We start from the raw sequence: 26,886 nt of genomic DNA on the forward strand, positions 1-26,886 counted from the left end.
CATCATTGATCCTGGAGCAGGGAGTCTAATAGTCAACTTCCAAGTAGATTTCAGTGGGAGCGAAGCTACCTATTATACTTCTTGCTCCGACCAAAATGCGGTAGGAGCTGGAAGTGTAATAGGTGAAGCCACCTATTAGACTTCCTGGTCTGACATAGAAGTCAATGTGCAACCTCACTGCACTGACAGTGGGCTGGGTGATCAGATGATCGCTAAGGATCCCAAGCGATCAACTATCCTGAGCATAGATCATCAATAGTATTTACCGAAAAACCTCTTTAAATTCAACACCTACCAACAGGTTGTGCTAGAGCCCTAGCCTCCTCCACAATAATTTTATGAATGATATTACTAGCTGCTATAATTGATGGGGCTAACGTGGGTCCAGTAAACAAATCCCTCCTTTCACTGGAAGTGGTTGGAAGGTCTTCAATACTGTTTCCAAACCACAAATGCTCCACGCAAAATCCCTTAAAAAAAATACTGGTATTTTCAGGAAGTTGAACACATCAAAAGCCGTTTTGTGATCCTAAGATTTCAAACAAGAACACAATTTGTTTGCTATTGCGTTGAGCATTTTATACGCAAACCTACAAGTGTTGTTTGTGTCGGTCATAGATCACAGAAAACCAGCTGTACTATTTGCTTATTTGTACTGGAGTAAAGACGCACAGATCTGTTTGTCAGAGTTTGCTATCTCATGTATCTAAGTGTCCAAACTGTAATACACAGTATATGCTGTTGACAGGGACGCAGAAGTGTCAGGTCACAGCTTGAAGGCAGAAAACAATGCAAGTCAATAGATAATCACACAAGGGTAGAGAAGGTTAGGGGGGCTCAAGAGGGGAAGAGCCAATACACAAAGATACAAAAAGGTTACATGAAGTTAATCAGATAGGCAACTTTCTTTTTATGGACCTTCCATTCTGTCCAGAAATATAGACACCAATAAGAACATTCACTGGGATGAGTACAGTACCATAGGAAAATGCAGACAATATAACTGAATGCAGTACTCTACTGTATGACAAACACAAATTGGGACCCTTATTTCTGCTATACATAGCCTATTATTTGGGCACCACTATAATGAAAAATATGGCTTATAGTAGGCTAATATGTACTATATAGTTTATATTAGTAGTGACCAGTCTTTTCTTGTCCAATGGCCACATTATCGGATGAAACCAAACTCAAGGTCCACAATAAAATGTAAAGGGGCATTACCATCTGAGACATTTATGGCCTACCAAAAATATAGGTCATAAATGTCTTATAGATGCGGGTTCCATTTCCAGAACTCCCACCTATTGGCAGAATGGGGGTCTCCTTCTTCCCTGTTCACGTAAAAAAGGAAACGACCATGCAAGCTGCTCCCTCCATTGTCGGTTATGGGAGTTGCTGAAATATCTGAATATTTTACTTCCATAAAAGGCAATGAAGACATCATCACTCATGCATGGCTATAGCTACATCTCATGCGGCCACTTTATAGCATACATTATCTGGCTATTGGGCAGATGGTATTTGGTGTCAGGATAGGATGGTATTATGTGTATGACAGTGGTTTTGGGTATTGTATGGTGTTACTGTTTGGCCATTACATACTATGTTGTTTGGGCAGTGTACAATATGGCAGTATTGAGTGTGACTATCTCATATGGACAGAGTAAATGGTATTAAATGGCAGTGTATATCACTATTATGTGGATGCTATATATTTCTTAATAACAGATTTACTCCCATCAATACATTATTTATGGAGTAAATTCTTTTTGAATATACGATGTATGTTCCACCAAGTCAAATATGCCAATATCACTTTTTCCCCTTTATTGGTGCTGCAATTGACTAGGGTTCATGTAGGCTACCACCTGAACAGCATTGGCATACATAAAGAGGAATAAAAGCAAAAATACAAAAATAAGGCTTTTCACAATGCCGTACAACACTCATCAGGGGCCAAAAAAGCCCTTGTGGGAGTGAAGGGTAATCAGCCAATGCTACAAGTGCCCTTTTAGAGCATCTTTGCAGCTTCCCACTGCCAATGAAGAAATGTCATTTAGCTCCCCCTCCTCATGGCAGTTGGAGGAGTTTCCTCTATGAGGTTTTCTTTTTAATGTTTACCCTTCTGCCAGACATTTCCCATTGACTTATAATGGTACCTTCGGGTTTCCATTGTTTTCCCAACACCAATATAAATAGGGTCGAATGCAGAAGAGTTTAAGTATTTTTCTCATATCATTTATTCTGATGTCATTTCGAGACATTCGCAATAGTAGACATAAGTCTTTTTTGTATTTACTAACGTGTCAACCTAAAAACTGCAACTTCATTTCATATACCGCCATTTCTGACTTTTTTTGTGTCTATTTGTGAACTGTATATAAGTAAACAGGCGGTTTAAGCTTTAGTGGCTCCTTAAGACATTGCAACACTTCCCGCAAGAGAGGAGCCCTTATTTATGAGTATACTTGCTTACGTCCATACTGAAGAAAGCTCATCTACTCAGGGAGTTGTCTTTTTTCACCAGCAAGTCAGTCATATAACGTGAATCTCATTTGCTCAAAATCTGTCATATAAAAGATCTCATTTGCTGAAAATTACTTGCAGGCCTATGCATCCCCGAATAAGGTTGTGACCTCCATAATATTACAGTTAAGACGAAAACCGTTTCCCATCCTCTTCTGAGGAAGATCCAGCTTTTTTTTTCTTAAGCTTTAACGTATACTCTTTCAGAAAAAGCAGCTTCTAGCGGTAATGTAAATTTGTCCTGGAAAAAGTCTATTCATTCAGTCTGAGCCTATACATGCTTCTTGCATGCTAGCTAAAAATCACATAAAACTTCTCAGAGGGAAACTTTGGCAGACTTCAACAGGGAAGTTTAGCTGCAGAACAAGGGCAAACTTTTTTTCCTCTTTAGCAGAGAGAAAAATTGGCCTATCTCACAGGCAGTGTCAGAATATGGAAATGTTTACAAAATGCTCATTAGGAAAAGTGGGATTCTGAGATAGCAGCAAAATCTGGTGAGACGCTTCTAGTGTGGGAGATAAGGGAAGCAGGGATGCTGTAGGGACATGTTATCAAATTAGTGAAACCTGGCGTTTTTGAAAGGGAAGAAGAGAGGGAGGGAGAGAGAGAGAGCAAGGAGTGTGTATGTGTGTGAGAGAATGGTCACAAGTTTCAGATGAGTGTTTCCATACTTGTCAACTGCAGATGACAAAAGGACTGTCCTCTCAAGAGATTAAAACAGACACACCGGACACCACCGGCAGCTGAGATTATTCCTGAGCAGAAGCAATCGCTGAACATGGATCCCATCTCCCTGCGGGTATACATGGTCCTAAGTTTACTGGTGCATTGCGTATCGACTGGTCCCATCATGGGCTTGGAAGATGATTTGCCTTTATATGATGAAGTCCTCTCGGAACAGGATGGTGTCGATTTCAACTCCTTGTTGGAAACTATGAAAGATGACTTCTTGAAGACCTTAAATCTTTCCGGGATTCCAGTGCAAGCACCTGTCAAAGTGGAACCACCAGAGTACATGTTGGAACTCTACAACAAGTTTGCAACGGACAGAACCTCAATGCCTTCGGCCAACATTGTACGCAGCTTCAAAAATGAAGGTAAGTGCCTTCCCTAAACTTACTTAGAGCATTTATTTACAGTCCAGAAAAATGACTTTATCCAATATATCCTAAGTTCAAGACTGTTTTGGTAGATACCAAGATAAATGTTTGGGCAATTTAGTTCTATTTTTGAAATTCTGATTTGAAATTGTTATACTTCTCAAAGTTTCCTGCCTCCTTGGCAATGACATTATTTAGGAAATTAAATATTTTTGCCCGTTCTGGAATTTGTCTTCTTAAATGAAGGCAGCCACACACATCCACCGAAAAGCTCTTCCTATGGCAATGTCTGGGCAAACTGCATGGACCAGAAAAGGGGCAGATTAGTTAACTTGTCACAACAGCAAACATCCCACAATCTTCTTTGACATTGGTTCATTATAAAACAAGATCCCTGAAGGCTTGACCACGTGTGTAGCTCCTTCCAGTTGTTCTCCTTTTTTCATGTATAGTTCTCAGTGTTCCATGTGCAGAATTTTTGGAATTAACATACATTATCATGTTGTGCCCAGAGGAATACTATGCACATCCGCCCCCAAATCCAAAGGAAATGTGTTTTTACAAAAATATAGCTGATATCCAAAGCAGTAACTGAAATATCCAAGAGTAGGGTAGATTCTAATTCGTATTCCACGTATATAACACCCATGTGAGTCTCCTATCAACTCAATGTCCAAAAAGTGCATAACACAAATCTTTTAAAAAATTATTGCAAAGGAAGAGTTAACCTCAGTTGGCTTCTGCACGTGAGAGCTCCTCTGATGTTCCCGCTCCTCTTGAATAGCAACGTGAAAGTAGAATATCTCCAACCCTCCAACCATTTCACAATTTATTTGCTCACAAAAGCGAAACCTTCAGAACTATCAGAGATTTTTATACAATAGTTCCAGCTGCTTCTCATCTCTTATATCAAGTCATCTCTCTCCAGGCTCACATAAAAGTCATTCTGTTGTGGGAAAGGCCTCACCTAAACTTCTTGCTGGAGGTTACAGTTTGCAATACATTTTTTATTCTTTTTTTTTTTTTTTCTGAAATCCGGTTTGATTTACTGAAATGTTCAAAGGAAGTTTTCTTACACTAAACTAATCTGAAACAATTCTAACTTTATACGTGACAGCTGTAAATACAGTGTTTAAGGTAAGGTAAAAGATGCAAAGTTGTTGCACAAGATTAGAATAAAAAGGGATGACGTTTTCCAGAAACAGCGCCGCTCTTGTCTGCAGGCTGTGCTTGGTATTGCAGCTCAACTTCGTTCAAATTAATTGTATGAAGCTAGAATACTAAATACAGCCAATAGACCATAGTGGAATACTTTTATGGGATGAAACAACCCCTTTTTTCAATCTGGTACAACCATTTAAGAGAAGTTTATTGCTTTTATACTCTAGTGGGTATGAAAATTAAAGGACACTGCGCACTCTTTCATAGTCTAAAGTGAAATGGCAGATATAATGGCTTCATTGAAGCTATCAGCAGTCATGTAGCTATAGTAGGCGTAGCAGTCACACCCAGGCCCTGGTGTCTGAGTGCACCCCACATGCCCATCCGCTATATAAGACCATACAATTATAAATGCTACATAGTATTAGTGAGACCGTTTGCAGATTTTGTGTTGGGTCTCAGGCGATTCAAAATATGCTTTTAATTATAGCCTAATGCGTCCTGCAGCATGTGCTGGTCTTTGCAAGCTTAAAGGGGTTGCCCAGGACTCTACTACTGATGACCTATCCTGAGGGTAGGTCATCCGCAGTAAAGACAACCCCTTCGACTTGCTACCTTAGCTTACTTACAAACTCAAGCACAACATTGTAACGCACGTTATATACAAGTATAGTATTTTTATTATATTTCCAAATTGCATGGGGATTTTTTTCCCATTATTTTCAGAAACTACATTAAGTAACATAAGAATTGCTATAAATGTTCAACACGCCTTGTGAATAATAGAGATGCTTGATGAGGGAGTTGCGTAGGACTAGTGGGTGGTATACTTTTGATATGCGCTGTCAGATTACATATCAATGTACAACATTAAATACGCACTTGAGGGTAGTTACACATTAACCCTAGTTCAGTAACCCTTTAGTACACAAAGGGTGTTTTACGGAGTCAAGCTGGCTTCCCCCCAGAATAAATCTGTAAGTGTATAATATATAAACAGGACGTCTGTCTTTAATTATGGCTAAACTTCTCTTGCTCCCCAGTGGACTATACTTTATGAAAAAGTACAGTACACTTGATTAATATTTTACATGGTCATCATACAGCCCTTTCTTTGCATGCAAAATTTAATTAAAGCTATTATTTTCCCATAATGCTAATGTTTTTTAATTGCGTAAGACTGCGGGAGTTAATTGCTATTCCCCCTTACTTGGAATATTCGTGTGGAGCAAGCCAAGGAAAAATCCTGCTCCTCTTATCTTATATGTTCTAGGATTATCTAGAAATGTATGTCTTCCTCTAATGTTCCATATTCTGGGAAGATACAACTGGAATTGGGAATTTTAATTCTTCATTGTTTGCCATTACACATCACTGGTGTCCCTATGGGTGTTGAGGGTTGTCAGTGACTAATAAACTGAAGATTATGTGAGTGTTCCAAGGCTGAGTCTTGTCAAATCCAGTCTTTCTACTTTTGACACATTACATTTTTTGCAGCTCATCAGTATATATTTTATTGGACTTGGGAAAAGTGTGTGGACAGAGCTGCAATCGTCAAACTTTATTCCCAAGGAGTTCTTTCTAAGGGTAACAGAACATTCTTTTGGATTGTGAGGATCATTGTATTAACCATAGTCTCATTTATAGAAAATTGGCATATGATACGTGTAGTGGGAGGAAATATGGTCTCGAAACTTATCACTAGAGGACGAATTCTTGTCTGTTCCCATTACAGAGGCTGTCCGTCCTAATTATGTGAACCCCTCTGAAGGATAGCCTGTAATAGGCAGTGATTAGCTTCTAGGATAGAATATCAATTGTATGAGTTAGATACCACCATTGACTGATAAATCTACAAAACCTCAATGGAAAACTTGTTGATTATGGATAATCTTTTTCTCGAGTATTTTCTTGCCTTGTTGAGAATTTACCCAACTCTAATTTTACCTAAATACACTCAAAAGGTCTTGTTGGAAACAATTTCAGAAGTTCTACAGATCATTTGGCGTTTTCAATGCTTGTGATTTTCAGAGTCCATTGTGGCCAGTGAATTTTAATCTAATGCAGCCTGACTCAGTAGGAAACAGTATAAAACTAGCCTCTCCTTAAAACTGAATGACACATCACATAAAATAAGCCTGCCCATAATGTTTTGTATCAGCAAGTGGAGACTGTAACTATGTACAACTGCCCAATGGTTTTCCAAGACTTTTTATTGCACTGCCACAGAAATATAGAGGGATTGCAAGACCCTAAAGGTAAGTCCATACAGAGTGTTCAGCCAAAGTGCCATTTTACGGTAAACTAGCATGGATTTCAAATGCCTGTTTGCTTCCAATGCTGTTTATGTGTAAAAACCACATTGACATTAGCAAGTATTCAAAAAGTATACCAATTAGTTGGCAAGGTTTTCAGCCGTGTGACTGCTGTTATCTGTGGCCTTGTCCTAAATGATAAGCAAAGATCTTCCTACTAGGGGTCGTCCAACTGTGAAATATTTTTTACTAGTTTATATACCTGGCATTGCCCAGGTAGTCTTGCCACCATTGATGCACTGGTTCTGTCTTTATCTTTTTGAATTCGGGCATCATGCTGCTCCAGGGTCTCTGCAGCACTTGATGCACTGGCTCTTTCCGGCTTGTTCTTAAATCGTTGGTCATTTTACTCACTTGTCTTCTTTGCTTTCGGCTGGACTAGTCCAATGGGTTTCCATTCTTTGGAGGCTTTCTGGATCTACAACACATCTAAATTATTCACCAAGCTGAACCACAAAGTATTGTATTTTACCATAGATTATGGAATAGTCATCATTTATTGAAACTGTGTTTGTTTCACATAGTAACCAATCATCATTCCTTATGTCATATCCATCATTGTATTTTGAGCATGCTCGGAGCATGGAAAACATAGAAACCAGGACTGGGTAGAGGCCGAATTCAGCCAGGAGTGAGATAGATAGAACTGACAGTAGTCACTGCCCACTACTAAAGTCCTGATTTCTATGTTTTCCATGCTTCAAGCATGCTTGGAATGTAATGATGAATATGTCCTTAAGCTGCTCTTGTAAAGTGAAAGTTGTGCTGTGATTGGTTGCTATGAGCAACAAACAATTTCCCTCCCAGTTGGATCATCAAGAGTTTTTGTACCAAGTTTGGTTGAGATCTATCAAGGCATTTAGGGGCCTATAAAGAACGAACAAACACATTTCCACTTTTATATATACGCTGTTTGTCAAAAAACAATCAAGCACCTAGGAGAAGTTGTCATTTTGCTTTGTGATTAGATGAAAGGTCTTGTCACCTGAGGCCCTAAAAGTGGTCCACCCTTGGCCTATATAAAGACTCACAGAGGTTACTTTCATGTAGTGACTTCTTTTTCCACTTTTGTTGACCACTAGACGCCTCTACGATGCATTTGAAGAGCTTCGCCCAGTTAACAGAGTTTAAGAGGGGGTGCATTATTGGAATGCCAGAAGCTGGATGGTCGTATTGACAAATTACCTTCCATCTGCGCCATTATGACTAGACTGTTAGGAGGTATTGGGACCAGTGGATGCGTGAGGGCACACAAGGCGACCGGGCTCAAGACAGAGAGTATCATCTGAAACTCCGACAAGTACAAGCAGCTCCAACTGTTTCATTGTCCACCATCCAGAGACAGGTGGAACCATAGCTACAGGCCCCTGTAGCTATGGTTCCGTCGGAACCATTTCCAGGTGATTGGCTGAAGGACATTTGGTCTCATGGTACCCATTACGTGTACTGCCTTTGGCACTCACTATTACCTCCGTTTGTAGTGGTGTAAGCGACAAATCCAGATTTAGTTTGGGCACCGATGACGGCTGTGTTCGTGACTGGAGACCTGAGGGAGAGTGCCTCAATTCTACCTTTGCTGTGGAGCGGCACACTGCCCCCCGCTGGTGTGATGGTCTGGGAGAGCCATCACATACGATAGTCGATCACCCCGAGTAGTGGTACGAGGGACAATGACAGCTCAGCACTATGTTCAGGACATCCTGCAGCCACATGTGTGCCTCTCACTAAAGTTATCACCAATAGAATATGTATGAGACCATCTGGGACACCAAATTGACAGCCTACAAGTTTGCACAATCTAGAGGCTCAGTTGCAGCAAATGTGGATTGATATGCCGCAGGATACCAAATGTAACCTGTATGCCTGCCTGTATCACATCTTGTATCCAAGCTAGAGGCTGTACAACAGTGTATTACAACCTCCATGCCCAACTGTATCACATATTGTATCCAAGTTAGAGGCGGTACAACAGTGCATGAAAGCCTTCATGCCCCCCGTATCACATTCTGTATCGAAGCTAGAGGCGGCCCAATAGGGTACTAGAGCCTCCATGCCCGCCCGCATCACATCCTGTATCCAAGCTAGAGGCGGCCCAATAGGGTACTAGAGCCTCCCTTCAAGGGGTCAGTTTTCTGCAATAAATGATCCTGTTGCTTTGATCTTGTAATCACCTACTTATATCAATGTTATTATCGCACAGAGAAATTTGATTCAATTCTGACAACTTCATCTAGGTGCTTTGTTTTCTTGGACAATGAGTGTATATAGAAAAATAGCTGGAAATGTGTTAAAACAATAAAATCAGCAGTACTCGTCTGTTCATTCCCATGGCAATCCATAGTTGAAAAATTAATAAAAGATGACTGAGGAAGGCAATTGCAAACCACCCTGCAAAAACAGTCTGCCAAGAAAACTTCACGATGTGACGTCACCCTAAGAGTCAGTCATGCACCAGGAAAATTTACCTTTTTTTACCACCTGATTACTGCCGCCAATCGGAGTCCCCACAGACGTCACATGCTATTTTCCTGGCATCGTGGCGCCGAGCATCTGAGTGCTGATGCCAAGAAAATGTCATGTGACCACGGTGGCCTCTGACTGGCTGCAGTGGTCAAGTGTTAGGCATTTATAAACAAAGGCCAGGAGGACCATGGGAGCTGCAGTGCTAGATTGCCAAAGGAATGAATGTACATATGAGTACTACTTATTTTATGTTTTATCACATTTCCGGCCATTAAAAAAATAAATATTTCACACTTGGACAACCCCTTTAAGTACAAATCTCATTCAGACTCTCACTTATTGCTGTCTGCCAAATTCGAATTTTCGGATAAAGGTTCATGGTTTTCCATGAACATTGATGTGTCAAAAGGAACAATATGGTGGCCTTTGTATCAGCACACCTAGCAAGCTGTGAATTAGTCTTGTATACATAAATAGATATGATTTTTTAAAGAAAAACTCAAGATTTTAAATGTATTTATTTCCATAATAATTCAACATTTTTGAAATGGAGAAGACACCTGCCCGGCATGAAATTCAGTGACTAAAGGGAGCAGGAGAAAAATTGGAGTTCTCCAGGATCAGAAACATTTTTTTCCTAGAAACGGCGCCACTCTTATTCATAGGCTGCTTCTGGTATTACAGCTCATCCCCATTCCAGTGAATGAGACTGAACTGCAGTGCCAAACACCATCTATGGACAAGAGGGGCAAGGATTCTGTGAAAAAAAGGCAGATCATTTATCTCAACCCTTTTGATCTGCTTATCTTTGTATCTGTTCCAATATCTACAAACCTGGACACAGATGTTAGTGATGTGAACTGTTGCTATTGCATGAGCCAAAATTACTTTTTGTGTGCAATGTTGTTTTTAGAGAATGTGATGGTGATATTACCTCAGATGTACCTGCTAATACATCAGATATGTTTACACTTCATCATCAACCCGGTGCCCCGCCAGTCACGTTCAGAAATGAACCAAACTGCTCATACAGCAGCTGATAACACTCTTTCCCCATAAACATATTTAACTCATAAAGCCCTTCCTCCGGTTTACAGCAATAGCGCTGATGTGTGACCATTTGCACAATTAACCAAACAATAACCGCACTGGGCCCCTTTTTTTCCAGGCTCAAGACCTGATTATGATTAAAACTTCATTAGTGGTTCATTTACTTTTGAGAGTTTCATATGGTTGTTTATCTGTTGTAATTAACAAAGACTGTCTTATTACCTATAATATTTGATTGCTGTTAATATGTGCTTTTCAAAAATATCCATTTCCACAGAGTTGTGTGTGTACCAGAAATGTCACAGAAGGCATTACCACCCACAGTGGCCACCCATGGGTGGTTAATGATCAAGACTGGTGGCTTTTGGTTAGAATTGTTTGTGCAAACAGACAAATGACTCGGCTAGATTTCACATCCACATTAAATACAGGAGGTGCAACACGCAAATCCTGCAAGCCAGTATAACATCATTTTGCTTCCATGGGATATGGGAGCAGGAGCCCCACCAGATGACCTCTGTTCACACCACAAGACTGGACACAGCGGCTCACCTGTGCTTCAGAGGTTTCTAACTGGACCAGAACATGTAGGAGTCACAGTACCAATTTTTGGGGGGTGATGGTAGGGTTTGTGAATGGCACAGACTCCAGGAAGTTATCGACCCCAGTTGCCAATAAGCGACTGTACAGGCTGGTAGTAATTCCATACTGGTGTGAGGTGTTCTCATGGTTTAGATTGTGTCCACTGGTCCACTTAAACATGTCATTGACTGATGCCTGCTACTTTTTACTGCTTGGTGATCACTTGCAGCCGTTAATTGTCTTCACATGCCCCTGCCCACATGGAATATTCCAGCAGGATAATGCACCATGCTATAGGGCCCAAGTTGTTCACAATTGGTTTGAGAAGTATTCTGAAGAGTTTCTACGAATTGTGTGGCCTGTACATTTGCCCAACATAAGCCCAATCGAGCATTTATGGGATGTGGTGGAGAGGTCCATTCACACTCAAGATTCTGCACTTACAAATAACATGGATTGTGGGTGACTATCCAGAAGGTATAACTCAACATCTTTCCAAGATGTCTTCCATCCAGTTGTGAAATTCATGCCACATTAAGTTGCTGCACTTTACAACAGCGTATCCTACACAGTATTGCTTCCTGTCCCATGATGCTTTGCATGTCAGTGTATTCCATTATATTCAACCAATTACACCCTACTGTTCTCGTGTAATCAACTCCAATGCTATTATTTTATGAGGTATCTGCTTAGGTTTTTGGCTTCATAAGTCTTTCATGGCATGTCGGTGTTTCCTAAACTGCTGACATAAAAGATTAAAAATAAGTGACTGACCAAAGAGCATGCATGGCATACAAGAAGCTCCTGCAGATGCTATGGAGCCTGTAGAAATAGGGGCACTACTCAGGAAGCTGTTGCCAGTTATGATACTCCTTAGGTAGCCTCATTTTATACAAGACTCCTCTCCATGGGCAGTGCAACATTAGTAAATGGGTACGAGGTACTAGTGTTTGGTGGCATTATCCTACAAAGGTTAGGCAATAGGTGAACAGGACAACCATCTGGCACCTCTGTAGAAAAGTCTTATGGTGTGAACCAACAACAAGAGGGATGGGCATTTTTTCCCAACTCTATGGACATCCTTAGACAAAATGTATCATTCAACAACTTACGTTCTGATTATTTCATTCCCATGAATATTAGTCAAAAGAATTGCCAGGCTACAATAACTCAGGAAATAGGCTTCAACTATGCACAGACTTAGCAATCAGCAGACCACATTATAGATCTCTATGTAGCTTGACCATCTTTCATCTCATTGGATACAACTTCCTTCCAAATTTCTAACATACAATTTTGGACGCTATGTATGTAGACAACATAGTTTACTCTAAATAATTTCCTGCATATGGAAATCATGTTGAACTAAGAGATTAAGGTCTAACAATTCACAAGGTATGTTATTTGTTAACGAACAGTCTCCACAATGCACGATCTGTGGCACCAAGTCAATTCTGCAGATGCTTTAATCTAAGGCACACCACCATATGTTGTAAATACATACATTCTCCTGCTTCAAACAAGTGTGCGAATGTTTAGCACATAAGTTCCCAGGCAAGAAAGGTGCTAACAGCACGGGACAGGGTGGGGGGCGGTGAGAACAGACACTAAGCAGACCTGTCTGTTCAACTGGACTATTTCAGGGCACCTGCTTGCAACTAGAAGGGTGTGCAGGGTTAATGGGAGTTTTGGGAGATGGCTATCGTAGTTGGAAATTTGTCAGACATAGTTGAGTATCACATCCTGTCAATCATTTATTACATGCTTAATCTTCTTTGTTTTTGTTTTTTTATTTCTTTATACCTGAATTGGCATACAACAACCAGAATGATATAAATGGATAGTAACATAGTATATAAGGCCGAGGAAAGACACAGGTCGTTCCAGTTCAGACTATTACCCCCCAATGTTGATCCAGAGGAAGGCAAAAAAAACAATGAGGTAGAGGCCAATTTTCTCCATTTATAGAAGAACTATTCAAATTTTTAATGCACCTTACAGATGTTTGATGTTGGTGCCGTTAGCGACACTAAACAATGGATCTCCACAGTGGAACTGATAACAGATGATATGCTGGAATGCTTCTGAGCAGAACTGGACTAACGGCATGACATCTGTTGTGTCCCCATTGGCACCCATATCGAATATCTATAAGGTGCAATAAAAACTTGAAAAGTTCTTCTATCTTTTTATGTCACTCTGGCGTCTTTATGTCATTTCCTTTATAAATCAGCTTTACTTTTGCACCATTATTTTTAAATCACCCTGAATTATAAATCTAAACAGATCAGGTACTATTGATATATACCCCATGGTACATTAGTGATAGGACCCATAATAATAATCAGGGTTTATCTCCTTAAAAAGTTCACAAGAGGGGAAACAATGCATGACAACAGACCTATGCTCAAACAATAGAGCTTTATGGGCTCAACCAACATGACAGCCATGTTTGCATGCAGTCCTTGCCCTCAGAGATAGGGGTCATATGCACAGCAATTCCATGTGCACAGATCCTGTATGGTGGCACATGGAGTAACTACATACTATGGAATGGTCAGTATTTTGTGTCCTGCTGTATGGTGACACCATATTATCTACTGAAAGAAATGCTTCTATCTGCAGAATTTGAAACGCGGTTCAGCGTAAGACAATTATTGCTCTTGCAGAATTATAAAGAGTCAGTGGAGAAAAAAATCAGTGTTCCTCTTTTTAACATTGGAGGCACAAAGTGGTAAAGTATGAACACAGATCCTTATTACGAAGGCTTATAACTCCTAGTAAATGTAGGCCTGATTTGAGATGAGTGAAGCTTTTAAAATTCTCCTCTACAATGACTCTCTAAATATCAGTCATAGAACAGTTAACATACTGCAGATTTAATGTACTGTAAGTTGACAAGCAATTGTCAGAAACATGGCAATACCTTGTTCATTCTACATTAGAACAAAGCTGATATATAAGTTTACATGATCTGGAGAAGGATTTCTGAGTAAAAAGCAGACCAAATCCTGAAAGGACAAAGGGAGTGCGAGTCCGGGAGACCCTGCCCATGCACAGTGATTAACAGCCTTTTATCTAATACATGGAAAGCTATCAATTATTCTGTATGGGTGGGGTAATTTGGAGTACTTTGTGAAATCCTGTTACAAATTACACAAATTAATATATGTAGAGTTCAACTTCTCTCCCTCTATCGTGTTCTGTTCTCAGGTAGGAGAGCATCCCAGCCCACTTTTAGCCATGAAACCACCTCCCCAAGCTTGCATCTATAATTGCATACCTTAGGAAACATAGTCTTTAAAATTCCTGCACCTTATGCTAATAAGGACTGAACAGTCTAGTGAACATACCTGGACCATGCCAGCCACCTGAAGACTTCTTTGTTGCCCAACCCCTCCACCTTAGATGGACGGAGATGATGTCCTCCTACGTCATACACAGACCAGTGAAGACACTAGTGTCCCAGAAGGCAGTATTAAACTGGCAAATGTGCAAAGACGTTTGGCTTGTCTGCCTACAAAAGGGTGAAACAATCTGCTCATGTGCTGTTCTCACTCTAGCTCATGGGACATCAGTGCCTGACTGTCTGGGCACACCAATCGGACTATTGAGTCCTCATTAACATGTAGCGCATGAGTTTTGAAAAGTTCGTTTCTCAAGCTATGTTGGTGCAGTGGGCTTGAAATGTACAATGCAAGAATTGCGCTATTTTGGTCAGCTCCAAAAAAAAATGGAATAAAAGGTCATCAAAAAGTTATATGCACTCGAAAATGGTATCAATAGAAACTACAGGGCGTCCTACAAAAACTGAGCCCAAACACAATTATGTCAAAGGAAAAATAAAAAAGTTATGGGTGGCAAAATTGGCAGCAGAAAATAATTTTATGTTTTAACAAAAATATTTTATGTTCTAAAAGTCATACAGCAAAAAGAAAAAAAATATACAAATTTAGCATTGTGCAATCATACTGACCCATACAGTTTTCATGTAATTTTTGTCACAGTGTGTGCGCCATAAAACCAGACATCGTCCCCCAAAGATTGCGTAATTTTTTTTTGCAATTTCTAACGACTTAAAAATGTAAAAAAGTTTTTCAGTACATTATATAGTACATGAAATAGCACCATTGAAAAATACAACTCACCCCACAAAAAACAAGCCCTCATTCAGCTACGTCGATACATAAATAAAGGAGGTATGATTATTTGAAAGTGGGTAGGAGAAATCGAAAATTAAAAAAAGGGGCCCCATCCTTACCGGGCCTAAGCAATTTGGTGTTACTATGGCCAATTCAAGGAGTAAAAATTAACAGTGTGACCCTCAAGATTTCTTGAACCATATCTTCAACTCTAGTCCAGGCCATGGGCCATTGGTGGCCATTGTTGAAGATATATAAATATATATATAGCTACTGAACACCATTGTTGCTTTAGCTCTCATGGTAACTTGAGATCCTATCAGGTAGTTCATAGCTATAAAATATATCAGAGTTTTGCTTGGAATATATTTTGGTGCTGATACTAATCTAATATACTTATCTTTTACACAGATTTTTCCATGCCGTACAGTGATGTCCCAGAGGTGAAGAAATACCCACTACTCTTCAATGTGTCTATTCCTCACCATGAAGCAATAGTCATGGCTGAGCTTAAGCTCTACATATTGGTTCCCAGGGACAGGGTGCCATATGATGGAGTAAGCAGAAGAATCACTGTTTATGAAATACGCAGTGATGATCAAGGAGAGAGGAATGTGGTGGAACTGGCCTCCAGACTGGTGTACAAAACGGTTAGTGAATGGGAAATGTTTGACATCACTGAGGGTGTACTCCGCTGGAGCAGGTCAGAATTCACTACCCGCCTGCTGGAAATTCATATACAAACTCCAGCCATTGACCTCGAAGACACAGTTGACGCACAGCTGGACATAGATGTGCGACCAGAGACCAAGCATGAACCCTTGCTTGTTGTTTTTTCAGATGATCAAAGCAGCGAAAGGAAAGAAGAAAAGGAGGAACTGAATGAGATGATAAGTCATGAGCAGGATGTAGGCCAAGAGAACTTAGAATTTGGGGGGATAGGTAACATGCCAAGTGAGGAGTCCTTACTGCAGATGAGGTCTAACATTATCTATGATGCTAGCTCTCGCATTCGAAGAAATGCAAAGGGCAACACTTGCAGGAAAACCTCACTCTACATCAACTTCAAGGAAATTGGTTGGGACTCGTGGATCATTGCCCCAGCAGGTTATGAGGCTTATGAGTGCCGAGGTGTTTGCTCCTATCCCCTAACAGAAAATGTGACACCAACTAAACACGCCATTGTACAAACTCTGATCCACATGAAAAACTCACAAAAGGCATCGAAAGCTTGCTGTGTAGCGACAAAACTGGATCCCATATCTATCCTGTATCTGGATGCAGGAGTCGTCACTTACAAGTTCAAATACGAGGGCATGGTAGTATCAGAATGTGGGTGCAGATAGTAATCTATGGAAGGAGGTGGCTTCTTGTAAATTTGTACATTTTGTATTTCCTTATTTAAAGAGTTTATTTAAGATTGTATGTACAGTTAATATATGTTTTTAAAGGTCTACTATGAAGTGCAAAGCCTTCCCTTTGTCCCCTTACAGTTGTAAGGTGTCCTTCTGCCTTGCAATCCGGAGTGGCCTTGGTTCTGTAAATTCAACACTGCTGATAACATCATCTCTAAATGGGACTTAACTGTAATAATTTTTCGCCAATGAAGCAATATGTCACTTTGAAACTGATAAGCAGATTTATTTGTATATCTTGTTGTGCTGTTTTTGCTGGCGCAGTTCATAGGAGTCCAGCAACAGGAACTGAGTCATAATCACTTTAGATCCCCCAGAGATCTTTCCCCTGACTAGATAAACTTAGCCTTTTACATACGGGTCAGTATGAAAGAATTATCTTAACCAAAGGAATAAAAAGTCACAAAATCTAATTACAAAAATATCAGATATATAATAGCATATCTAATAACAGCATTATGGTTAAAGAATTCTGTCTGCATCCCAATAGGTCATTTATTTTCACCCAGAGGCTTCATGCACACTACTGTATTAGGAGTTCATTTTGCATGGAGCTATAATACGGACACACAATCATGGCATGCTCCATTGGACTCTATATTTATGGAGGTGTTAGTCCCTGAAAGCACTGCTTTAAAGAGAGAATACCTCCATACACACAGAGTCCAATGGGCCTGTACCACGGTGCATTCAAACTGCTTGGCTTCACCATACAGGCTCCATGCCAGTGTCCATGAGCTCTGAAGGTTCCCATACACATTAAGGACAAGTCTTTCCAACACTCCAATTTCTACAGGTCTGAATGACTATTGAATGTGCATGGGGCCTCCTGAATCTCTTGACAGCTACTGTTGGGGAAAAGAAGGATCAGACATGTTGAATTTCAATGCCCAATCCTTTTGTTCCCCCTGAAGACAAGTTGCCAACAGGGCTGCCTAGCCGTGGCCTACCCCCTTCAGCCCATTGAAAACACATGAACTCTTGGCCATACCAAGTGTTCATCTGTATGAGGAATCCTGTCCTGACAGCTATTGAAGGTGTAGATGCATAAAGAAAAATCAGACTATTGTTTTAGGTGTAATTATTAATTCAAGTCCAGAATTCTGCATATTCCTATCAAATATACTCAAACTGGATTAATTTGGGCAATCCAACTATACAATGCAGAAAAAATGTCTTCACTTACGGTAGTATATTGTGTTGTTATCATTGCACATGCAATCAAGAGTATTATAGATGGAGTAACCCCAAAAGAGGAATACACCCATCATCAAGTGATCTGCTTCCCTGGGTTGATTACTGATAGACCTCATAAGGCCTGCTGTGATTTGGCCCCATGATTATGCCATAATACCAGCCCACCAGATGATCTTAAATATCATGAATAGCAAAGTCTATGAAAATTTAAAGTTTAGCCATCAGAATTCCATATTCCTATAGAAAACATTCATTTCTCTAGTGATAGTTTATGCTCATGATGCCATGTCAATGGGGCTGGTGATTGGTTAAACGGGTTTTGTAGGATTAGAAAAACTTGAGAAAATCTCTTCCAAAAACAATGCAACACCCATACAAAGGTTGTGTTTTGTATTACAACTCATCATCACTGAAGTGAATGGAGCTAAGCTGCAATACCACACACAACCTGTTGACAAGGGTAGTGCTGGAAGAAAGCAACCATTTTTTGCCAAATCCTGGACAACCTCTATTTCATTAAAACAGTAACTAGTGGTGGTATGATTAGCCTGGGCTGTAAACTCGTTCTCCAACCCATCCACAAAAGTTAAGAGTATTTACATCAAACTTTTATCAATTTGAAATGTATTTTATTCTTTGGCATGTTATTACTATTTAGCAGTTGCAAATGAGATGTTTGGGACCCTTGAGGGTCATAAGAATAGATCCAAGTCTCCTTAGAGAATGGAGCAGTAGGGTGCCTGCATGATCACCACTCAATTCCCTTCTATTGGGGCTGATGGAGATTGCCATGGGCTGTGTTTGGCTATCTCCACAGGCAGTGAAAGGAGTAGTCTTCAACTTGTGTGACAACTGCTCTATTCACCTCTATATGGAACTGACGGAGATTGCAGAGTGCTACGCTCAGTGTCTCCATGGACAGTTACTCAAGCAACATAGTATGTTAGGCTGAATGAAGACAATGTCCATCTAGTTCAGCCTGTTGTAACCTCCCTCCTTGTTGATCAGACAAAAGCAAAAAAAAAACGAGCCAAGCTCCTATGGAGGAAAAACAAAATTCTTCTTAACTCCATAATGGCAGCAAGAGTAATCCCTGGATCAACATTTGATAGTCAACAAGTGGTAGTCATGTAAGTGCACCGTCGTTTAATTCTCTTGTGGGACTCGAGAATGAACTGCTTTCATGATCTCCGAAGGTCCTAGCAGTCAAACCCCTGTGAAGAGATGATAAATAATTTTGGTGGGATTACCCCTTTAAGGGGCCTTGGTCATATTATTACTTTGTTTTTTAGTCTTGCTGAGTCTTCTGCTTTTGGTTTCATGAGATTCCAGATTTCATGAGATTTGCAAAGTCATAGCTCAGCCTTGGCCGTGTGTTTAAATACTCTGGCCAAGGCTTTTTGACTTTTTTGAGGCCCCAGTAACTGGGACACATGCCCTACAACCCCTCCGCCCATCCAAAATGGTTGGACTATCAGATGCCGGACTATAAAAGTTTTACTGTATAATGTTAGCCTGACCCACTTTCAGCCCAGAGCCTCAGAGCTTCCTATGACTTTTATTTAGAGGATGTGACATTTTGTTATTGTGTAACTTTTTCCCTAGTTTATGTGCTCTACAGCGAAGTCGCAGCACACGTGGGCTGTGTGTGCCAGTGGTGTAATTACAGTTATAATGCACTGGATAATGAAAGACAGATGCCCTCACATTGATCTACATGTAGTTCTCACCGAATTGCAACTGAGGAGAGGGGGTAGGGTGGGATCACTCGTTCATTAACCTCTTCGAGGTTCAGATGAATATGGTTATCATCAGCCTCAGCGCTTGATGGTTTTTATTCAACCTCTATAAGATTGCTTTGCTTTATTTTACACTATTGAGAAAGAAAGGCTGGACTGTCAAGAAGAAAATGATTTGTGGCGAGAAGCAAAGAGTATTTTCTCAAGGACTTGGACAGCAATTCTTTTTCTTAAGCAGACAGAAAACAAGCACAAAGTAAGATTGGGGATAAAAAGTAGCTGGTTGTAATTTGAAGTTCAATCTGCGTTCAGTTCCGTACCAAGAGGTTATAGTTTAAGAGTAAGGGTCACTCTATAAATCTACAGAAGATGAGCCTTGTAGAATAGTTGACCTGAAGAGCATTTCTCTCCTAAAATGTATTTTAAAAGCCATTAAAAGGTATCATATCTACAAGATGACTTGGTTTCTCTTACTGAGAATAATCACACTTTTCTCCTAAATAAGTACCCCTCATAGGTCCTTGATTTTTACCCTTCTGTCAAGTGGTTAAAAATTGTGTTTGGCCACTCCTATAAAATATATTTTTCTGAGAAAGGTGGGTGACCACTAGAATGACTAACAGAGAGCCCAATGGATTATTGTTTGGCTTTTCCAATATTCTGAAAGGAAAAGTTATAGGGGTTGTCCCATTTGGAGAACCCCTTTCCATAGAATCATATGATCATAGAATGGTAGAGTTGGAAGGGACCTCCAGGGTCATCGGGTCCAACCCTCTGCTCAGTGCAGGATCACTAAATCATCCCAGACAGATCTTTGTCCAGCCTTTGTTTGAAGACTGTAGCTTTCCAGTGAGCAACTGATTACCGCAGGTTGATCTTTTATAACCCCTAATAATCCGTTTATATGTGCTATGCAAGCTCCATTCACTTGGAAAATTTAGTTTTACATTTATTTGAAAGTTTGACTATGTAGTTCATGGTCACTTTGACCATGCCAGAGTGGAAGGCCCTCTTTGCAGCAGCTCTGAGGCGTGCCTCATATACTAAAGTACTATGCAGAGGACCCCTGCCCATGACGTCTATATGTACTAATAGGTCATGGAAATGGGTTGTTCAGTAGGGACAACTTTTTAATGGCTAGTTTGTGATGGCATATTATACCAACAGTCCATATTGTGGACCCAAATATTCCCCTGTGGTACTACTGAACCAAGTTTATGTCACCATAAATTTACATGGTGACTTTAAATTTCTTTCAATTACTAACCAATTGCTTTGTAGGGAGGTGTGCGCTTCAATGACCGCGACATTGAACAAATGAACAAGAAATGCTCCGTGTAAAAGCATACAAACAGCAGTTATTCGTAAACTAACAACTTGTAGCGAGTATTTCCAGCAGATGACAGTTGTCCCAATGCAAACCCATTCCTATATAGTCATTTTTACAGTGCCCCATGGGTCAGTCATTCATCACTTGGCTGGGCAAGTAAATTTACCTTAAAGACAACTCTTGTTGGGTGTAATGGTGACCAAATTGACTGTCACCAAAACCAAGAAATGGTTAAAAGTTAAAACCAATTTTTTAAGAACTAGATAGAAAAGAATAAGAATTTTTACTTACTCACATACAGTGGATAATATGTTGGGTCTAAAAAATGGTGGAGGTTCATTTCTTCTAATAGTTTCTGTTCCTCTCAAGGTTTTAGCTCGCAAATACTGATGAGGAATAGTGAAAGTGTAAAAACAAAGCCTTAATGTGGGTTGGAAAATTTTAGGACAATGCTAGAAGTAGAATCCCTAACATCTACACTTAAACAGAAGGCTCTTAAAGGGGCTGTCCAGTTCTAAATGATTGATAACCTATCCTAAGGATAGATCATCTAAGAGCAGATCAGCAGGTCGCTAGGGCTGGTGAATTGATGAATGGAGCTTATCTATGTCAGAAACACAGAGCACCATATACAATAGTATGCTCGGAATGGCAATTCAGGCAAAGTTTCCATTAACTTTATTGGGAACTATGTCTGCAATACCATGCCATGCCACTCCAGTATGTATGGAGCTGTGTCCTTCAAGCTCAGTACATTGACACAGTGGTCCAGCAAGCAGCTGATTGGCATGGATCCCTGGGGGCAGACCCACACCAATCAGCTATTGATAATTTATCCTGAGGATAGTTCATCAATCATTTAGATTTTATCATTTGGACAACTCCTTTAAGTTGAAAAATTCTGATATTACCCAAACCGTCAATTTGTATTTTTCTCTGGTTATAACTATGTTTCCTCAGTTCTATATAATATGAACATAATAATGGAAATACTATTGTGGTTTTGATATTTTGCTTTGCAAGCGCAATAGTGGTTTGCTAATTGGCTGTAATGAAGTGAACATGTACAGTAGGTACAGTATGAGGTCAGTAGGCCTGCCAAGACTAATATACATTCATCCAGTGCCAGGCCCCATTCTCCATGATTAGTTCTTTCTATATTATCCTAGTGCTGTATCCTATTCGGAAAAATAACCGTTACGATGAAGTGGTTAAGCCCTACAATAACAGAAGTGAAGGGGATGAGGCAAAACACATTGCTTACCCCGCAGACAGATGCAGACAACCTGCAACCAATTAACATAGGGCTAAGGATAAAACGCAGCTTCTTTCCCATGTGCTTTTGCTCTCTGGATTCTGCCCTAAAATCAGAGTTGAGGGGAGGGTGGTTTGAACTTAGCATAAGTATATTTTGCTTTTGTGGTTAATTTACCTCCCCATAGTTGACCTGAGAACTTGGAGTAGTTTAATGTAGTGATAGAAGGCTAAGAAATGATTTACAAGGGGACGTGTCTCATGATGCGTTAAACATGTTACAAATGTTCACATGCTGAGCTGGATTTTGCAGAGAAGCTGTAATAAGAGCAATTCTAGCCAGGCATGGACATTCTTCTCCGTACTCAGGTCCATACTCTTGTCCATATAGTTATATACTGTAGCAGCCTGTTCTAGTAGTTTGAATATATCTAAAGCAGATCTTTAGTGTCTGATCTTTGGGGGACATATTCAACATATACATAGGGGATCATCTACCCTGTTTCCCTGAAAATACGACATACCCTGAAAATAAGACATATCATGATTTTCCAGAATTTTTGGGGATGCAAAATGATTTTTCAGGCTTTTTGAGGATGCTTGAAATATAAGCCCTACTCCAAAATTAAGCCCTGCTAACAGTTAATTAAAAAAGTCAATTTAAATAGTGTCCAGGCAGCTATACATGTAAAAAAAAGTTAAACTTTTTTGAACAAAAATTAATATAAGACACTGTCTTATTTTCAAGGAAACACGGTAATAGAGGTTAGCTCCTTATGCATTGACCTTGTTGCATATACACAGCATTAAATATGATTGAGCAGGGCTACAGTGTTAAAAGGGTTGCCCAGTTGTAACCTATTCATGGCCTATTTTTAGGATGGCCATCAAAAGTCGATCAGAGGAGTCCCTGCTGGTCAGCTGTTCACCAGGCCAATGCGCTAGTGCGCTGAGCTAACAGCTCTATTCTCACTGCAGTGGTCAGGCTTGGTACTGCATGCAAAGTTTCCATTCACTTTAATGGGGATTTTGCCTGTAATAGCAAAACCATTGTAGCAAGGGCTCTTCTTCCTGCAGAAATCATCCCAGTACATAAGCACACCAACTTGGTAAACAGCCCTGGATAGCAGATAATGCTGCTCTACTATTGATGGCCTATTCCAAGGACAGGCCATCAATAGTTTACAACTGTGCAACCCCTGAGCCTCTGATGAGACTGGAAGTAGATTTCTGGCTACTACTAGGCTTAATCGGATGATTGTGTCCGATTTTGGTCCATAAAAAATTGACTCCTTTTCATGCATATATATGTCTATTTTGTATCTTTATTAGGGATGAGCTAGTATACTCGCTAAGGCACTACTCGCTCGAGTAATGTTCTTTAGACGAGTATCTCTCTGCTCGTCTCTGAAGATTCGGAAGCCGCCGCAGCTGACAGGTGAGTTGCGACGGGGAGCAGGGGAGAGCGGGCGGGAGAGAGGGAGAGAGAGATCTCCCCTCCGTTCCTCCCCGCTCTCCCCCGCAGCTCCCCGCTCCGCGGCGGCCCCCGAATCTTCAGGGATGAGCAGGGAGATACTCGTCTAAAGCACATTACTCGAACGAGTAGTGCTTTAGCGAGTATACTCGCTCATCCCTAATCTTAATTTTTTTTTATATACACAAAAAAAGGAACAAGACCCAATTTTTTTTCTAGCAATGATCCAATTAAAACGGAACGCATGCAAATATCCATGTACACACATTTTTTTTTCTACACAGCCATTGACTTGAATGGGTAACTGCAAGAAATCGGACCAGAATTAGGACATGCTGTTTTTTTTTTGTACACTGACTATTGGTTCATGTGAAAAAAGGAATAGTTGCACAGTATCATTGACTGTAATGGGCCAGGGAAGCTGTCCGTGCGCGGCAAGTTGCAAACCTGGACAGAACACAGACCTGGAAAATTGCCTGCGGTGAATAAGCATTTAGACAGAAAGGCAGCCAACAGTACATAATCAATAGTATAAAGATATCCGCCATATTGTAGGTAGGCACCCAAATCATTTTTAAGATCCCACCTTGTGCTGCCATGTCAGTGGCTGAATGGATTGAGGAGAGACAACTACTTCCAATACAATTTCCTATCCTGTCCACATTCTTAGGAGCCCTCAATCAGTAGGGGGCAACAATGACCAAAGGGAAAGCTCCTCCCGGAAGAGAATCAGAAATCTGTCGTCCATCCTAAAGTACTATGGGAGTGATATTCAAATTAAGCAAAGCCTATTTTAAAGAAATGACATTAAGCATTGAATTTGTGCAGCATGGCTGATGGTCACCTCTGGTGTGACGGGGCTTGCTCTTTAATTCCCCCCTGGTCTAGGACTTTAGGACAGGTGTTCCCAATATTCGCCATATCAGCTTATTTTTATCAATCAGTTTCCAAATTCTCCTAACATTTCCAGGGTACATTTGTGTTTGCTCTCTGTTGCTTGCCATGTTTCCGCCACTCTCCAGCAGCTAACCCTCTCGATAACAAGGTGTCAGGGCAAAGTAACCACACAGCCAGCTCACGTTATTTATACTGAGCTGCAAATTTGTCAGATTCTTGCAAGAGTGTGACTGACGTTGCTGCCTCCTCCCCGGGCTGAGAGCTTGCAGATCATCCTGCTCCCCTTTTACACTTTTAAGGCCACATTATCTCTCCCTGGTGAGATAACCGACTTGCTATTGAGAAGGTCTGACTGATATGTTAATAGGTATCAGCACACTTAGAAATCCAAATTCAACCAGTCCATACAGCTTCGCTCTAACATTTACCATGTGGGTTGCTGTTTGCAAGTTCTCCAGCAAGCAGATAGAAAAGTACGGATTGATCGAGCAAGAGATTGGGTGATTGTTGCAAAATCTTGACCTTTTGCAGCCATGTCAGAAACAGGAACAATGCAATGGAGTGGATTCCTATAATTGAACCATATAAAGCACTCATGCTAATAAATTAAGTACACTTGGTAGTAACTCGGGTGGGTACTAAGTAGGGGTCCTATTTCTATAACAAGTTAGAGAAAACTCTGCACTCTAAGGCCGGCTGTACATGAATGGGCTGGATTCTGCATGCGGGAGCCCGTATCTGTACCGCAGATGGCTGCGGCAAGCCGCCGTCGGACATGTGCAGTACAGATTATTCTTTAATTGTTTCTCTTCCCTGTGCCATCGCTAGGCAATGGCTTGGGTACCCGTGACCTATCTGGAATGTCATTTGTGCATGGGCCACGGGTGGAATAGCTTCCATTGACTTCAATCAGAATCTGCACTAAAATAAAACATGCTGCGATTTTCTTTCCGCTCGCGGAAATCTCAATTAGTTTCCGCGAGTGTGCAGTTTTAAATAGCATGTTACGAATGGTAATTACTGCAGATCTACGGTGCAGATGCTGACCGCGGATTCCCCAATGCAAATCCATTCATGTGCAGCCGGCTTTATGTGGTGATAGAGCTGTTATTGAATAGGCAAGCCAAAATTGTAACTTTTTAGCTCACTCGCTGCAATTGTCTTTGATAAAAGTCCTTGTATGTCCGGACCGAAATGTCACAATTTTGGATTGCTATTCAGTAAAGCTCCATCAGCACTGGAGTTCTCTCTTCCATATGACGCAATGGAAAAATTTGGAATTTCTATACTAGCCCGGTCTTCAATGTACCTTCATTGGATCCGTCCTGGAAATGTAGAAGAGAAATGTCAGATACAGTACACTGGCTGACATCCCTGCACTGGCGTTGTCGTTGCATACCATCCATTATCAATGTCCTTCTTACATAATGACATACTGTATTCGCCCTCCCTCCTCTCACTGCCCCATGTGTCCTTATATGTCTCCAAACCAAAGAACGCTTACTGGGTTCCTTTCTTAAATTATCTCTTTCAGAGCTGATAGTAATTCCACCATTGGATACGGATTTTTCTTCTTTAGCATCAATTTTCAGATATAGCAGAGCTGATTACGTACAGATAATAATGCAGTGGGTTTACTACAGTCCTATGTAAAACCACAAAATGCATTATCACAATCTTCATGTAATATCACAGACTGCTATATCTACATATATGACATTAATTAAAAACCCAATTACCTATGTATTACCATAGTGATGTCACTATGACATCACTAGGATGTCAAAAGTTTTTAGTGACGTCATAGGTTGAGCATAATACGTTTAGGCTATTGATGGGCAAATTATACTGTAGAACAAATCCATAGAGTGAACAGATGTAGCAAAGTTTAACTTAACACCTAGACATTAAATACAAAGTTGCAATTTGAGTTTTTCTTATGGCTTTTGTTGTGTTAAGTAACCGTTTGCTACAGTATATTTTCCCTCTTGGTGTGCAGTATTGGAAGTAAAAGGTTCTTGTCAGTTCAAACTAGTAAAAATGCACAAAAGCTAATCTAATAATTATCAAATTGTAAGTAAATGAAATGACCGGAAATTACCCAAAAGACATTAATTGTCAAGTATCTAAAAATACTTGGAAAGTCACATCATTGTAATAAAACAAATCAATCCAGAGGTGTTCATGAAGAAGACAATAATGTGAACAAAGGAAAAATGTTGTGTTTTTATTATT

General features: G+C 40.3%; 1 protein-coding gene across 1 annotated transcript; it reads left to right on the forward strand.

The window, feature by feature from the left end:
• Positions 1–3,300: 3,300 nt before the first annotated feature.
• BMP10 (bone morphogenetic protein 10) lies at positions 3,301–16,948 on the forward strand. The gene is made up of 2 exons (XM_066590005.1): positions 3,301–3,629; positions 15,757–16,948. The coding sequence occupies exons 1-2, from the start codon at positions 3,311–3,313 to the stop codon at positions 16,689–16,691; spliced, it is 1,254 nt and encodes a 417-aa protein (XP_066446102.1). The 5' UTR covers positions 3,301–3,310; the 3' UTR covers positions 16,692–16,948.
• The last annotated feature ends 9,938 nt before the right edge of the window (positions 16,949–26,886 follow it).

This window comes from Eleutherodactylus coqui, chromosome 2 (assembly GCF_035609145.1).
Source record: "Eleutherodactylus coqui strain aEleCoq1 chromosome 2, aEleCoq1.hap1, whole genome shotgun sequence".
In the NCBI taxonomy this organism is placed as follows: domain Eukaryota; kingdom Metazoa; phylum Chordata; class Amphibia; order Anura; family Eleutherodactylidae; genus Eleutherodactylus; species Eleutherodactylus coqui.